This window comes from Pelobates fuscus, chromosome 1, assembly GCF_036172605.1.
Source record: "Pelobates fuscus isolate aPelFus1 chromosome 1, aPelFus1.pri, whole genome shotgun sequence".
Lineage (NCBI taxonomy): Eukaryota > Metazoa > Chordata > Amphibia > Anura > Pelobatidae > Pelobates > Pelobates fuscus.
Window position 1 is genome coordinate 378,143,552 of NC_086317.1, and position 16,385 is coordinate 378,159,936.

General features: G+C 39.8%; 1 protein-coding gene across 1 annotated transcript in view; it reads right to left on the reverse strand.

Moving 5' to 3' along the window:
- Nucleotides 1–13,521, reverse strand: part of SIAH3 (siah E3 ubiquitin protein ligase family member 3) — an 89,388-nt gene extending 75,867 nt beyond the window's left edge. The window contains exon 1 of the mRNA XM_063444715.1: nucleotides 13,197–13,521. Within this exon, the coding sequence (XP_063300785.1) occupies nucleotides 13,197–13,331 (135 nt within the window). The 5' untranslated portion in view covers nucleotides 13,332–13,521. The remainder of the gene's footprint in view (nucleotides 1–13,196) is intronic.
- Nucleotides 13,522–16,385: the final 2,864 nt, after the last annotated feature.

The window sequence follows — 16,385 nt, forward strand, 5'->3', positions numbered from 1 at the left end:
ACTTTTGCCCATATTGGTCTTGTGTGGGGTGGGCGACTTGGGGACAGACAGTAGATAAAGACATGATAGTGACTAAGTTGCCGACTAGCCCTTATTGTAAGTCTATGGAATGCAACCCAGTCCATATACTTATTAATAACCCCGACAAGTTCCTAGATAAGTATGGCAATTTATTTGGGTTTCAGATATACGGGACGGGTTTAGATCCTGGGACATTATTGTTTATAGGAATAGAGACTGATACGGTATCCTCCCAGACTCATCAAGTATACCATTCCTTTTATGAAGAGATGAGTATAGATAATAAGATCCCCCATAACGCTAAAAACCTGTTCATTGACCTAGCTGAAAGTATTGCCGGTAGTCTTAATGTTACCAACTGCTATGTGTGTGGAGGTACTAACATGGGAGACCAATGGCCTTGGGAAGCAAAGGAGGTAATGTCCGGTTCTGAGGCAGTTGACCAACTAATATCTACACAAGCCGATTATCATTTGAGTGTTAGAGGTAAATCTGAGTGGAGATTAAAGACCTCCATCATAGGTTATGTTTGCATAGCAAGGAAAGGAATAATGTATAATACTTCTGTAGGAGAATTAACTTGTCTAGGGCAAAAAGCTTATGATGATGATACAAAGAATACAACTTGGTGGTCGGCTTCAAATGTCTCAGAACCATCTAACCCGTTTGCTAGATACGCCAATTTAAAGGATGTGTGGTTTGATCTATCCATCACATCTACCTGGAGAGCCCCAGCAAATTTGTACTGGATCTGTGGTAAGAAAGCCTATTCGGAGCTGCCACAGGACTGGGAAGGGGCATGTGTGTTGGGTATGCTCAAACCATCCTTCTTCTTGTTACCGATTGAAACAGGTGAGACTTTAGGTGTTAAAGTGTATGATGTGAATCATAGGAAGAAAAGGGGACCCATAGAGATAGGCACCTGGGAAGATAATGAATGGCCTCCCCAGCGTATCATAGATTATTATGGGCCAGCCACGTGGGCTGAGGATGGTACCTTTGGTTATAGAACCCCTATTTATATGCTCAACCGCATTATAAGATTACAGGCGGTGGTTGAGATTATCACTAACGAAACATCACAAGCGCTCAATCTTCTAGCGAAGCATAACACCAGGATGAGGACAGCAGTCTACCAAAATAGATTAGCCTTGGATTACCTTTTGGCAGTAGAGGGAGGTGTATGTGGGAAGTTTAACCTAAGCAATTGCTGTCTTCAAATAGACGACGAAGGGCAAGCAATAGCTGAGCTTACTAGCCATATGGTTAAACTAGCGCATGTGCCTACTCAGGTATGGAAAGGGTACAATCCAAGTAGTTGGTTTGGTAGCTGGTATGAGTGGTTTGGAGGGCTTAAGGCAGTGGTAGGTGGAGTCCTACTGATTTTACTGTTGTGTCTACTCCTACCGTGTCTTATACCCTTAGTAGTTAGGTCTGTGCAAAGCCTGATAGGAAGTATAGCAGAGAGGAAGGCTGCTGCACAGATAATGGCGATATATAAGTATAAGGCTCTAGATCAAGGAGAACCAATGCAGGAAGATGAGTGTTAAAAGATTCACATCATAAGATAAGTCTGGTCTGGTTCAAGGTAACTTGCGGTGTAAGCAAAACTAAGGTTATGTGATGCCTCAAGTAATTGTAAAATATCAAGAGGCATCAAAGGGGGGAATGTGGTGGAATCTCGGTAAAAATAAATTTAGTAGGCCGAGATTACCACGTGGCATGTGTACGTGCATATGCTGACGTATCGATCAGTTGGTTGCACGAGGCAAGATACGATCAGTAGTGTACGGAGCATGTGCAAGAATACAGGATATAGTATTCCCCCTCCTCCATTGTGCTGGACAAGCCATGCGGTCAAACAGGAAGTTAATTCTTATTTGTGTTGATTGGTTAAGAGAATGTGCGGGTGGAGCTTAATATGGGAGGAGTTATATGCCTATATAAGGAGCCTGCACTATTGTCCGGGGCTCAGAACTTGCTGTATTTTGGTGACATTAGTCCCTCTGAGTCCCGATCGGTGATCCAATAAAGAATCTCTTCCTTCCTGAAGAAACCTGTGTCCATCTCTCTGTGCTTGGCTTCCGTCAGTTTCTCCGGTATCATTACTACAATTCTATCTGATGGGCCTAATCTTGTTTTGCAAAGAAAAAAAAATATGATTTTCCTGTGACATGCTATACTTCAATAAAATAAAGATTGACAAAAAAAAAAAAATTAGCTGGATTCAGCTAAATGTCCAATTCTATTAGCCTGGCCTATAATTTGAATTTCATTTTGAATTCCTAAAAATTAACATTTAATAAACTTGACAGTTTACAGAGACATGATAGTGACAATAAAGGCTTTACATAACATGTTACAATATGGAACATTTAAATGAACCATATTTAGATACATATATAGTGCGTAGTGAAATGAAAAGAGTTTCATTGTTTACATAGATATTGCTTTCTTCAAACCACAAGGGGGCGAGCTAAGAGCAAAGAGCACAGAAAGACTTTTAATGAAAGACACACAGCTTGCAGGTCAAACTGATCCTGGGCCCAAAATAAATTAAGGACTTATTTAAAGGAACACTTAAGCATTAGGAAAACAATGCTCATAGAGCACCGCCCATGCATCCAAACTGCACCAGAGGAAAAATTGAATAAGTACTTTCCTATGAGGGATTCTGCATCATGAAACCAAGTTTTACTGAAGTCTCATAAAGAGAGCCAAAAGAGGTGTATTTAAAGGAAAACTAGAGTGTTTGGAACACAAAACTGCATTCCTTACACAATAGTGGCCTCTGTCCACAACCCTCAGCACTGGGTTGCACTCCTCCTCCGCCAGGCATTCTTAATCCTGCAATGTGAACATTGCAGTTTCTTAAGAGCATTGTTTTAGATTGCAGGCACCCAGACAACTTCATTGAGATTAAATGGTCTGTGTGCCTATAGTGTCCTTTAACATTGTAATGTAAACATTGTCGTTTCTACAAAACTGCAATGGCTTACATTGCCGGACTAAAAGGACAGAGTGAATACACCAAGCTCACAATGAGATGAAGTGATCTGGGTGACTTTAGTGGTCTTCTTTTAATAAATATATAGTTAATAATCTACATTTACTTGATGCACAATAGTTATTTGAATAGACAGTATGTGTTTGGTGAACATTCACACCGAACATATACTCAAATATATACTAGATTAAATTTAAGGAAAGCTCAGAACTCTTCTCATACAGGGACCCCTTCATATTGCTCTCAACCATAGATTTGTGAATAATTACCTGAATAAACCTTGAAATTGGGATGACTAACTTAGCGATTGATTTGGAATGAAGTCTAATCATTCTTCATTTAAAACAAAAAAGAAAGGAGGGTTGGGGGACAGGAGTCCATACACACATGATAGTCCGTAATCAAGACTAATTTACTATCGTTCCCACCTCATGTGCTGAAGGCAAATAGTTAATCTATTTGCAGAGTTCTAGATTCCAAACAACCATACAGTGTAACAGTCTCAGCATTCTCCTCCTTCACAACCCATAAGCAGCAGTTGGATAAAGATTAAAAACTGAAGCAGCCATTCCCATAATGCCTATTATTTAGGAAGCAGACAGAAGCCCCTATCTATTTCTCGCAATCCAAATCACCATAAAATGTATATGTTGCTCACTGGAAATTTAAAGAAATTGTATCTGAAATTGTAGTGAGAACTGGCAGTCACAGGGCTCTGTATTGGTAACGGTGTCAGTAGACCCCTGGGCCCTGGCATCATCCCACAGTAAGTAGTCAAACCATTTATGAACAGTTTGACAAATACCTGGGTTCCCTGGCAAACTATAGCTTAGCCTCCTTTTCTGAGACCTCCGTTGGAGACACTTGTAGGAGATTACAGTGAGGCATATACAACACTAGTTCTATGTATATTTTGCTCAGGTACCATGGGTGACCAAAAGTTAACTCTCCCCTGTAGCAGGACTGCTGCCTGTCAGTAAATTGCCTTTCTGTAATTACGTGTCTGTTTCCCCATCTCTTTGTATATTGTGCCCGCTCCCCATTCGGGAGTGCCTCCATGAAGGGAATTAATTCGCCTCCCGAACGGGGACCACCCCAAACCGCATTTAGAATGTTAGTTTAGAACCTTCAAACCTCGCAACATAAGTGTGAAACCGCAAACTGCACAGGAAACAATTAATGAGCACTCCCCTGGGCGGCCGCCATTCGTACAGATGAACGGCAGCTAGGGGGAGCGTTCGTGGATTGTTTCCCGACACGTTCGTCTCCCGAATGAGGACCTCTCCAGTACCCCATTAGAACGTTCACACCAATTAATCAGAATGTTCTCACTTGTAACCTAAGTGTAAAACCGCAAGGGAAGTAATTAATGAATGCTCCCCTGGGTGGCCGCCAATTCGTATAGATGAATGCCGTCTAGGGGGAGCATTAGTGTCCCGAAAGGAGATGCTTCCCTTGCAGGATTTCACACAGGGACCTAGCGAGCGGAGACCATCAAAGAAGGTACCACTGTGAGGGTCCCTGTGGTTGTGTGGGCACTGCTGGGGCACTGGCGAGTTAGGCAGGCTTTTCAGTGCCTGCAGAGACAAAGAAATCAGCTCTTTTCCCGCGGGCGGGCTTTCTGTGCCTGGGAGACAAAGGGACGGTTCCCGTGCCTAGACTCCCAGGCACAGAGGCTCCTGGGAAGAAGATCCCCTGGCAACGGGTGTAGGAAACCCTATACCTTACTGGAAGTTGGGGACAAAAGGAACAGAGTCCTCTCCCGCACTGGGGACCCAGGGAGGGAGAGGATCCTGGGAGAGAACACTGGATGTTGGTATGATACACCCCTTGCATGGGGTATGTATAAAAGTCGTGTATGGCCAATAAAGTGGTTGCTGTACCTCCAGGATTGTGAGTCATCCAGTTATTGGGGGAAGATGGGTCTCTTTGTATTTTAAATGGTTCCTGATTGACTGAAGGAAGGGAATCAGTGGAGGTAACCGGTTGGGTTACCCGTGGTCCACTACACCCCCAAACTATTATAGATCTATAAATCACACCATGGCAGCTGTATGTCTGGAACAGCAGAGGATCTGCCATTTCATTGCCCCTGGTACAGCAGTATTAGAAAGCTGGTGATAGTCATTGCTCTTTTAATACCTGGCTCTAAGTTCCCATATGAATTCAATAAAGAATGAGAACAGAACATCTCTCTCCCTGCAGCTGCAGTAATGCAGGCAGATAAAACCTGTCTCATTTTAAAGAAAACGAGTCTTATCTGCCCTGAAAGCAATCTTTGGTGCCCAGGGACAGATGTTTGGTACCTTTTAGCTCAGGATGCTTTTGATAGGATTTGTGAGGTTGTTTATTTGTAGTACTAAATATACAGTAAGTAAGATGCATTTCTTTAGACGCCAATATCAAATATAAACGATGAAATGACAGGAAAGGGTTCATGTAAGTGCTCACTCCAAACTCATTCACTCCAAGCTGTGAAAATGACTGACGATATTGGCCCTGAATTATTAAAAACAATCTTTATTAAGAAACATTGAAATGTAGAAAACCACATGCAGCCATTACAGAGGACATAATACTATGTGATAATACAGACTGTCTGCAGCTAACAAGCTTATTACAGAGTTAGAGAGGTCAGCGTAAATGTAAACAGCCATCTTCAGGATCACAGGAATCAGCAGAAATATTTATTGGGTCAAGCGTTAACACCAGATAAACAGGAATACATTAAGGAACATACTCCAGTGTTAACAAGAACTACAAAAGAGCAGCCATCTTATGGGAAGCAAGTATAAAATCATAGTATGCATTAAATGAGATTTTGGTAAAATGCCCCTTGTCCTGCATGGAGCGAGGGATACCAGAGTGATAGAGCCCAGCCATGACCATTATATGGAGAAGTGATCAGAGTGCAGGTTCAGAGAGACCACTTGACAGCACCATCTACAGGCAACTGAGTGTCTCACTATGAGGGTTCCACAATCTATCAGCAAAATAAATCCCACATGTCATGTGCAGAGGAGAACAAAATGGCTGCACCCAGATATGGAGAATAAAAGTAGGTGTAGAAAGACATACTTGAACTGGTCAAGTGAGAAAGGGCGCCCCCTAGTGCATAAATATATACATATGTACAATGAAGTTATAAAACATAACCTTTAATATTGCTGTGATAAAAAACTCCAATAGGGAGTAAGAACAAGAAAACAAAAGTAAATTTAAAAATGGGGGGGACAAACGTCCAAATGGGGATGGATAAACTAAAGGTTACACCTAAAGGATATATAAAGCTGGATAGAGCTATAAATCCCCCCAACCAGTACAGTGCGTCTCATCTGGGCAATCCCAGCTGGAATTGCAAAAAAATAATAAATAAATGAAATTCGATATCAAATCAGAGTAGCCATTCCTGTAACCGCTCCACATAAAACCTGCTAATATAGAGAGTGCTTGCTTATGGCAAGAATAGTACACACTTGTAACAGGAGGTAACGATAGGAAGGCTTTCACAGAGCCAGCAGCTAGTATATACCCGGATACATAGTTGCAAATTGCATAGTATCCATAGTGGTGCTGTCACCAGGGGACGGACAAACAGAGTGAGGGAAAAAAAAAAAAAAGGTGAATATATAGAGGGTCTAGTTGATAGCCAAAAAGGCTGACTAGCAAAATAGATAGCACAATCTGACCAACGATAGAAACCCCCGTAGTCACCTCTGCCCCTACTAGCCCCCGATCCCCTACTACGCTGTACAGGATCCTTTGATTGCTAAACTAGCTTGCTGAAGAAACGAGATTCTAAACTGGTCGGTGTCTGGACAAAACTTGTCCCCCCTTTCTGCTACCTAACACGTGTTTCGGCGCTACAAAACGCGCCTTCGTCTGAGGCTTAAAACCAGCGGTTTTAAGCCTCAGACGAAGGCGCGTTTTGTAGCGCCGAAACACGTGTTAGGTAGCAGAAAGGGGGGACAAGTTTTGTCCAGACACCGACCAGTTTAGAATCTCGTTTCTTCAGCAAGCTAGTTTAGCAATCATAGGATCCTGTACAGCGTAGTAGGGGATCGGGGGCTAGTAGGGGCAGAGGTGACTACGGGGGTTTCTATCGTTGGTCAGATTGTGCTATCTATTTTGCTAGTCAGCCTTTTTGGCTATCAACTAGACCCTCTATATATTCACCTTTTTTTTTTTTTTCCCTCACTCTGTTTGTCCGTGCCCTGGTGACAGCACCACTATGGATACTATGCAATTTGCAACTATGTATCCGGGTATATACTAGCTGCTGGCTCTGTGAAAGCCTTCCTATCGTTACCTCCTGTTACAAGTGTGTACTATTCTTGCCATAAGCAAGCACTCTCTATATTAGCAGGTTTTATGTGGAGCGGTTACAGGAATGGCTACTCTGATTTGATATCGAATTTCATTTATTTATTATTTTTTTGCAATTCCAGCTGGGATTGCCCAGATGAGACGCACTGTACTGGTTGGGGGGATTTATAGCTCTATCCAGCTTTATATATCCTTTAGGTGTAACCTTTAGTTTATCCATCCCCATTTGGACGTTTGTCCCCCCCATTTTTAAGTTTACTTTTGTTTTCTTGTTCTTACTCCCTATTGGAGTTTTTTATCACAGCAATATTAAAGGTTATGTTTTATAACTTCATTTTACATATGTATATATTTATGCACTAGGGGGCGCCCTTTCTCACTTGACCAGTTCAAGTATGTCTTTCTACTAACACATGTATGTGAGGGTTATCCCCTGTTTCTTGGTCGCCCCTCAACACACACCCAGTTGTATACCTCTTGGGGTACTCAACTATTCTATTTAAAAGTAGGTGTAATCACATAAGAAAAGACAAAAAAATTAGTTTTTTGCTCAATCGTGTGTAGGGTAGGTGGTATACTCCCCATCAAGGAGGTCAAAAGTGTGGCTCCTCCGGATACAATCTTTAGCGGTATAATCAGGAAAGTCCAGGTAAGCTAAAAAACTAGTTTTATTTAAAACAAAGATAATAAAACCAATGACATAAAAACACTGGGTTGGTTTTTTTTGGGGGGTGGGGGGGAAGAGGGGGGTTGGGTCATTGCTAACTATATTGCAGAAAGGGTCTGGTACAGGCAAGGACATGATCCACCAACCATGATAGGAGCCAACTCAGACAGAAGTGGACTTACGTATGTGGAACACATACAAGTTGGACACACTTATAGAGGCCCTTTCTCATGCCTTACAAGCCATGACTGGGAAATGCTTACACATGATGTATGTTTACGCCTTGTCGATATCATTTTATGAACCACTGTGCCTTTGTAGACTAACGCAAAGATGTGTATCGAACCTTGTTGACCAATGTGCCTTCAAAATACCAAATATTGTAACCAACTGCTGTTGTGACATGTGTATCAATAGAAATTGTCGGATTACGTGTACTCACAGATCTGAAAAAAAAGTATTTTTTTAAAGAAATAAACAAATAAAATAGTGAATCAACAAAATAGCCAATCTGGAACAAATTACCACATTTTCTAAATCAGCTGTTTGTCAGTCACAGTGGTCTTGAACTTAATGTTGCCAGTTCTGCTGACAATTCACCATCATTTGTTGTTCACTGAATAAACTCCCTACGTTCTGAGAATTAAATGCACACAACATGCTGACATTCTCAGATAGTCTATTTCTGTTAGACGGACAGTTGAAATCAAAAGTCATGCATAGAACATATGTTTCTTCACACACTGATAGCTTGATTGCCCAGCACGAATGCCTTTAGTAGCACTCAGGGCTAAAATTTAAAAAGGGGGCATACAGAGCAGCAAAGCAATTAGTAATAGTTTGGTGATGCCGAGTATCATACCATGTACCCTATTAAAAGGAACACACTTTATTTCGAATGTAAGAATTAGTATATTTTTCCACTAATGCCTTGACCTTCTGCATATAATTGTTAATCTCATCCTTACATGTAGGTCCAATATATGACTTAAAGGACACTCTAAACACCAGAAACAATACTGCTTAATGCAGTGGTACTGGGGGCAAACAGACTGCCCCTGCCTTTTTTGAGAATATACAGTGTTTACATTCTTGCTTAATGCCATCTCTAGTGCACTCATTCTGGCTTCCTGGTAACATTGAGACAGTAAACACTCCCAATACAGATGTACTGCGTTAATGTATCTCTATGAGGAGATGCTGACTGGTACAGGGCAGCGATTGGCATGCATGCGCAATAGCCCCCAATGCTTCCCTATAGGGAAGAATTGGATTGACTGAGATCATGAGTATTGATGACCTCAGCCAGAACAAGACTGGCAGCTGTGGTGAGATCGGTGCATCCGTGGAAATAAGGTAAGTAATAGCTTTACTTTATAATTGCTGTATCTGTCTATTATAACAAGTTAATGTTAGAAATATATGTTTGTATTCTTAAACACTAGAGTGTCCCTTTAAGACTTTCTCTTGTATCACTAAATAGATCAATCATAAGCTTCTGTCTTCCAGATATTCCAGTTAATGATATGGAAATGGCCAGTCACAACCATTATGCAAAGTAAATTATTATTATCGGTGGAGTTTCTATTAGATTCAGATAAGATATATGGCCAGAACAATCTTATTATAAACAATTGTTCCTACCTTTTACAATTCATTATCAGCTTGAGAGTAATTGTTGCAAGTAAATGAAAGTATAGGTCTGCACCAGAATGCATCAGTTACATGCATGCGGTGCAGATTTATCATGCCCTTTACCATTTACCTGAGGCCATCTCTTTAATAGAAGGCTGCAGTATAAGGACAAAAAACACTATAATAATAACTACAGGCTGGATGCTGGGAAGCTATCCCTCAAAAACAAATTTCGAATCTTTGCCATCTTTTTTTATTTTTCTGTTAAAGTAACACACATTAGGCACCATAACCACTTCTTACCTGGGGTCCGCTGGGTGCTGCTTTTGGACTCCACTACCTCAGCCAGAGAGTGGGAAGCTCTCTGCCTGAGCTAAACCCTGCAATGGAGAGCTTACCTCATTGCCTTAGAACGATCAGCTGACACTTTTAGCCAATCAGCAGCCCTGCATGACAGGAGTGGCTCAGGAAAGCCAATATAAGCTGCTAGGGCACTCTTGAGACCATAATCACTAAAGTGCACTTATTTATGTGTGAGGTGCTGAACATAAATATAAATGTAGAAATCCACACTGTTTTATCCTGCAACTGGGTGCATCCATCTTAACTCCCTGTCAATCACTATTACACGCTTTGTCCTTTGCACCTGGCAGCCATCATAGAGAAAGCATTCAGAGAAGAGGACAAATAAAACAATGTTGTGATTCATCCTTCTCATTTGCAACATGTGCCCTGGCTGTGCCATGTCCGAACTGGATTTTGATGTAATGTGATAAATCCATCATTTAAATGTAACCGAGAACAGAGCATCATGTGGAAAAAGATCAACACAAATTATAGGTGATTTTCATGTTTTATTCACTAGTGTAATATCCACAGAAGTGGTGGTTTCCCTATGAAGTAAAATTATCTCAGGTTTGTTCAAGATGGCTTTGATTTGTAAATTTTTCCCATTCCATTGAAACCGACATAAATAAAAGACACAATTAGGGGAACTGGATATCTGTCACATTGTCAGGATCCCGTGTGACAATGTACAAATTTACACACTGCGTCTCAGCCTCAGATTGAAGTACACATTTGTTTGGATCCACAACTTTAACGTAGAAACCAACAAGTCCCATCTTAAATGAACCAGGCTCTCTGTGCACTTTGAGCTGGCTTTGTCCATTTTGCACATTTTTTTCTCCTTAGTGTAGAACTTGTCCTCCAGCATAGTGAGAGGATGAGATAAGGAAAGTCAACAACCAACTAGCAGATTGATGAAGTAACTACCTGGGCTGGGAAATATTTCCAATTCAGTCAAGTTAGAGGTTTTTTTTTACAATCTAGATACTATTTTAGTCTTGTCAAGATAGTTCACTGTCTATTGAATAACATATAAATGTAACAGGTATAGCATATAATTGAGATTCCCCCTGCAATCACAGTATATGACTCATAAAGCACAGATACAGGGGTTTATTCACTAAACTCGGAATTACAATGAATTCTGTCTAATTAAACTGAGGCTAAAATGGCCAAACTGTGACTAAAGAGGAGTTGGAGTTGTTTTGTTTTTTGTTGTTGTTGTTTTTTTTATTTATTTTTTATAGATAAGCTGTTTTTTCCCGCCTAAATTGTGTTAATTAATAGCAATTGAGAGTTTAGCAAATAAACCCCATAAAACAGATTTATGTGTGTTTTACACCAAACTGTGTTTGATTTGAGCAATAAAGAGGATATTTGTACAGCACCATTTCCCTAATCTGTTTAAAAACCCAATTAAAAATCCTGAAGTCAGTGTACTTTTTTTGGACCAGAACTAAGAAGAGTGTATAGGCGTCACATCATTGTCACAGTGAATTACAACTGTCATAGCCATAAGCCAACATCTGGCTGCCTGAGCATGGTGAGAGTTGTCAACACATTCTATCCATCCTTACTATGAATCCAGTAATAGTCTGCTCTAACATCCTCATATAACAAGCTAGCTGAACTCCATTAGACTATCATCATGTTCAGGAAACGATAAAATGATAATAAGTATTCAGAGCACTACAGTTTAGCTGTAAGGGGATGTAACACTGACAAATGGAGCTTTCTGGACAAGAAGATCAGATGTGACAGGATATTTCAAGCCCTCTGGAATGGAGCTAAATGTAGAGATTGAGTTCCATACATTGTTATTGTTCAGTGTAGCTAGCAGGCTGCCCATTGCACAGCTGTGTGTAAACACACAGGATTCCCAAGCTACTTCCCACACAAGACAGGTGGCTTCAAAACACTACATGACCAACGTGTTCTGAATTCTCTGCACACTCCATTGTGACACATAGCCTTGTGGCAAAACAACGGCTAACTAACGTTCCAGGTCCATAATAATAGGATTGTAGATAGGAAGCGCCAACATACTCCACAGCCATGTACAGCACTGATTAACATACAAAAAAAAATATATAACAAATAGCCATGTCTATCAGCACCACATAATACAAAATAGGCTTTAGGAGTATAATAGATGGGAATATATATATATATATTAAATAAAATAAAGCAACGTAAGTATTTATTAATGTGCAATTAGCTATTTTCTGGCACTGTCAAAAATCCTTCAAGTGCCAACAGAGGTTACAAATTCACCATGTACTCCTTGCCGGCAAAGCAAAGGTTAATATATTCCACACAGCTCAATTATTATTTAAAATTAAGTCTTTTTTTTTTTTTTTTAACTAAGAAATTATATACATTTTATATGCAGCAGCATCATTAAGTTCATGAATATAATTTATTGTATACTGAAAGGCAGGTTAACCCCTCAGTGCTTGAGGGCATGACATTGCTCCCAAGGGTTAGCTACAGTGTCAATTATCTTTAAAAAAAAAAAAAAAAAGTTACAGGAAGAACAAGCAGGTAATTGAATTCCAAATATCTCTAGATAGACTGCACTTGCGCCAATAAGTAGCCTGTGTTAACTATTTTTCCCCAGTAACATAAAAGTTTTAATTCCTCCCAAACAGACTTCAATTAACATTTCCCAAAGCAGCCCATTGTCAGACGTGCTGTGTGCCTTACAGTGCTTGCCATTCAATGAGCCAGGGAATGGGAAATGACAGACCATCAAAACAAACAATTGTAGAACACATTCAATAATATTACTGCCATGTAAACAAATCTTCACTACCGCATGAGGAACATTTAAAGCTATTGCTTTTCCAGATTAAAACACATTTGCCCTGCAGTTATATTAACATGCAAATGGAATTATGATTCGGATTACTGCTGCTTTGAAGAATTGCATCCTTAAACCGTTTACATAATAAAATAAGAGCATCAGTCATCGTAAAGAACCGACTCTAGTCAACGGGGATGCTCAAGAGATGAAAATACAATAATAATAAAAATAAAAATTATCATAAGCAAATCACCAAATAAAAAAATAAATAAATAAAAAACACAATAATGAAGAAAAAAAATCAAATGAAAAATTCAGTGTTTTTATAAAACAAATATTAAATATAATTTTAAACATTACAATAATCTATGTATCTTTGAACTCACCTTTGAATTTAGAGTTGGGTTAACCACACAGACCAACTGTCCTGCAGTTGAGAATACCCTCTTAGCTTGATAATGCTGGAATCTGAGATGGATAAGATCTAATACAGCCCCAAAACACTGTGTGAAGAAAAGCATCACAACTTTCTTGTTTTACCCCTCTCTTCTTCAGGGCTGCTGAAAAAAAGTAACAGCTTGAACAGTCCTTTCCTTGAGCCCTAGAGGGAGTGTAGCTGTGTGTGAGCACCACACTCCTGCACGGCGTTCCAAAGCTTCATATTTATCATCAAAATAAGACGGTTAGAATCTTGCAGCAGTGAGCTGACCAATCAAAAGAGCAGGAATGTTATCCTTGAGAACTGGAAACAGCCAATAACAAATGCCTCCCCCTACTGATGCTCTCTCCCTCACTCCCTCTCTCGCTCTGATGAATTGAGGTAGTGCTGGGGAATGTTGTGCATATTAGCATATATCAGTACATTTACAGTGCATTTATTTTACCATTACAGTTAGTCTACCAAGCATTGCAGAGAAAACATCATAGGAATTGATTGCTTAATGTCTTCTTTTATTAATTGACTTTTTCTACTCTGAAAGCTCACTAAAGCATCAGAGGGGGGGAAAAACAGACATTGAAAAACAGCAAGGAAAAAAAAAAGTTTTAAAATAAAACACACTGATTAGCTGGTGTTTTGTTCACTCTCCGAAATCAGCTCTGTGTCTGACATGAGTCAAATGTTTCTTGGAGACTTTTAATGTTAGTGATGGGAATTTGATAGTGAATGCTAAATTGGATTTATGTGTCCATTAGGATTTATGTCCTCTTCATGATGCCTTGCCAATCTCATTTTCAAGAGCTCTATAGCAGATGGATGCAGTGCAAATCATGCATGATATAAAAGCAGGAGCCATATAATTAGATGCAGGGGGGAAAGGAGCACAGAATCATCCACCGGGCTAAAAATAACCTTAACACAATGTACATGATGATGAATAATGTCTGAATGCAGGTCCTGGGGATACTAGGAAAGAAGAAGGGACTGTAAATCAAACACAAATAGAACCCATGCTTTGCATATACAAAAGCAACAAATTGCTCTTCTAACACAGCATTGTTATGTGCATTAAAAAGTACCATTGGTTGATATAAAACAATTTGCTATCATTTATTATTACTGTTGATCCATGATGAGCAGATAGCTGCCCTCACTGTAATCAAGGAATGGAGATGATGGTATTCCAGCTGTTATTGTACTACAACTCACATATTTCCCTGGCAGCCCATTGCTGACTGAGAGGCATGGGAGTAGTGATTGAAAATCACTACGCTTGTATAAAGGAACACTTGTTTCTGGAGTACAGCTCAGTTACATTAAGCTTGATTATTCATCATTATGATTGATGAGCTGAAGCACAGCTGCCTACGCATTTCTTGGCATTTGGGAATTAAATTGAATAGGCAATGCAATATATGCCAAGAGTCCCCTTTTGCTATAATAATTTAACCTATACATTTTGCTGACTAGGATATTATGCATTGATAAAGGGCATGATCTGAAGTTTGAGGTTTGTCAAGCCCCTTATTAAGATTGGGTGACACTGATTTCTTTTCTATGTATTATTCAGTATCCCCACTGGATGAGAGCAGCACTTGTTTTTATGAACTTTTAGATACTGCCGCAACTGCCATTTAATCTATTTCTGAAATTTGCTAACCAACTGGCTAGCAAACATGTAGATGAAGGAATATTTTAATTTAACTTTAATTGCTGGACCTCTGTGCTGCAATGCTGCCCACCACAGCATGGTACTGAACATATTATTTTGGGGCGGGATGATTCGTATATCAGATCACAAACGTGGTGGTGGATAACTTGGAGTGGGCAGTAAAAATATTCAGGTTATGTTTTCTGGATAACAAGTAAAACAAGTAAGGTTTTAATCTTGCAAGTTTATCGTACATTTATCACAGTACAGAAAGCGTGTCTGAACACAGCAAAGGTTTCAAACATAAAATGAAGGAAGAACATTTACAAAAAATAAACATGCATAAATGTGGCAAACAGTGGTAGTCGTTAGGCAACTACCAAGAATGCATTGTTAAACCATACTAAGCTCATATGTATCATCTTCTAAGCTAGACGGTTTAGGAAAGAATGTATAATCAATGTCAGCATCACATAACCACCAAGCACAGGCACAAGCCAAGAAATAGCCCATTGAAAAGTCAGGTGATTGTGTAAACTAGAAAAAGATGGAATGTGAAATTGAAATAAGACAAAAGCAGAAAGAGGAAAAGAAGATAGACTAGAGGAGAAAGGAGAAGAAAAAGAAAAAAAGAGGGGGTGGGGGTTTGAAAGGGAAAATCAGATGGAGAAAACAGGACAAGAGGTATTCCTATTGGTGAAATACCCTACCCATCCATCATTACAAATGGGCCCCAAGAGGAGATCATATCTGATCCCCAGAACCACCATGCCCATGGCACTGTTCATTGAGGTATCTGGCAACTTCTAGGGAGGAGAGGAACCCCAGCCAATAAAGCCAGTTCTGTGAGTTCCGTTTCCTATTCCTGACTGTAATAGCAGCTGGGCTCTCAGATTGTCAAAGATCTTTCCCCTCCTGGACCAAACTGGCCATTGATGGCGAACTGGATTGTTGCCAATACAATTGGATGAGCGTGAAGCAGATTTGATGTATACATCAGGCTCCTGCAGTCTCAGTGCTCAATTATGCAGGAATCTCCTGTGTGTGATCAACGTTTGATTTACAGAGCAGGATATATAAACATCTAAAGTAAGCTAACATTTGATTGAAAAGGAAACCATTTTTTTGTGCAGGCTGCGTCAGTCAAAACCAGGGGAGGTGTGGCTAGGGCTGCATAGACAGTGATTTAAAATGTAAATGGCTGAGGATTGAGCAATGAGACTACAAGGACATGATCTATACACCAAATCTGCTCAATTAATGCTTTGGTGACTATAGTGTCCCTTTAAAGTATTGCAATAGACACTGTCATTAAGAAATACTTTGATATAGGAACTTGGGTAAATCTAAACCATATGAAGCTATCTAAAAGATCAGATAAAAAAATGGGATAACTTAATACTTTCATGGATGTGTAGATTAAACACAATAAAGGCATATTTGATGCCGAAACTTGAATATCTATTTCGTACAATTCCAATAAGA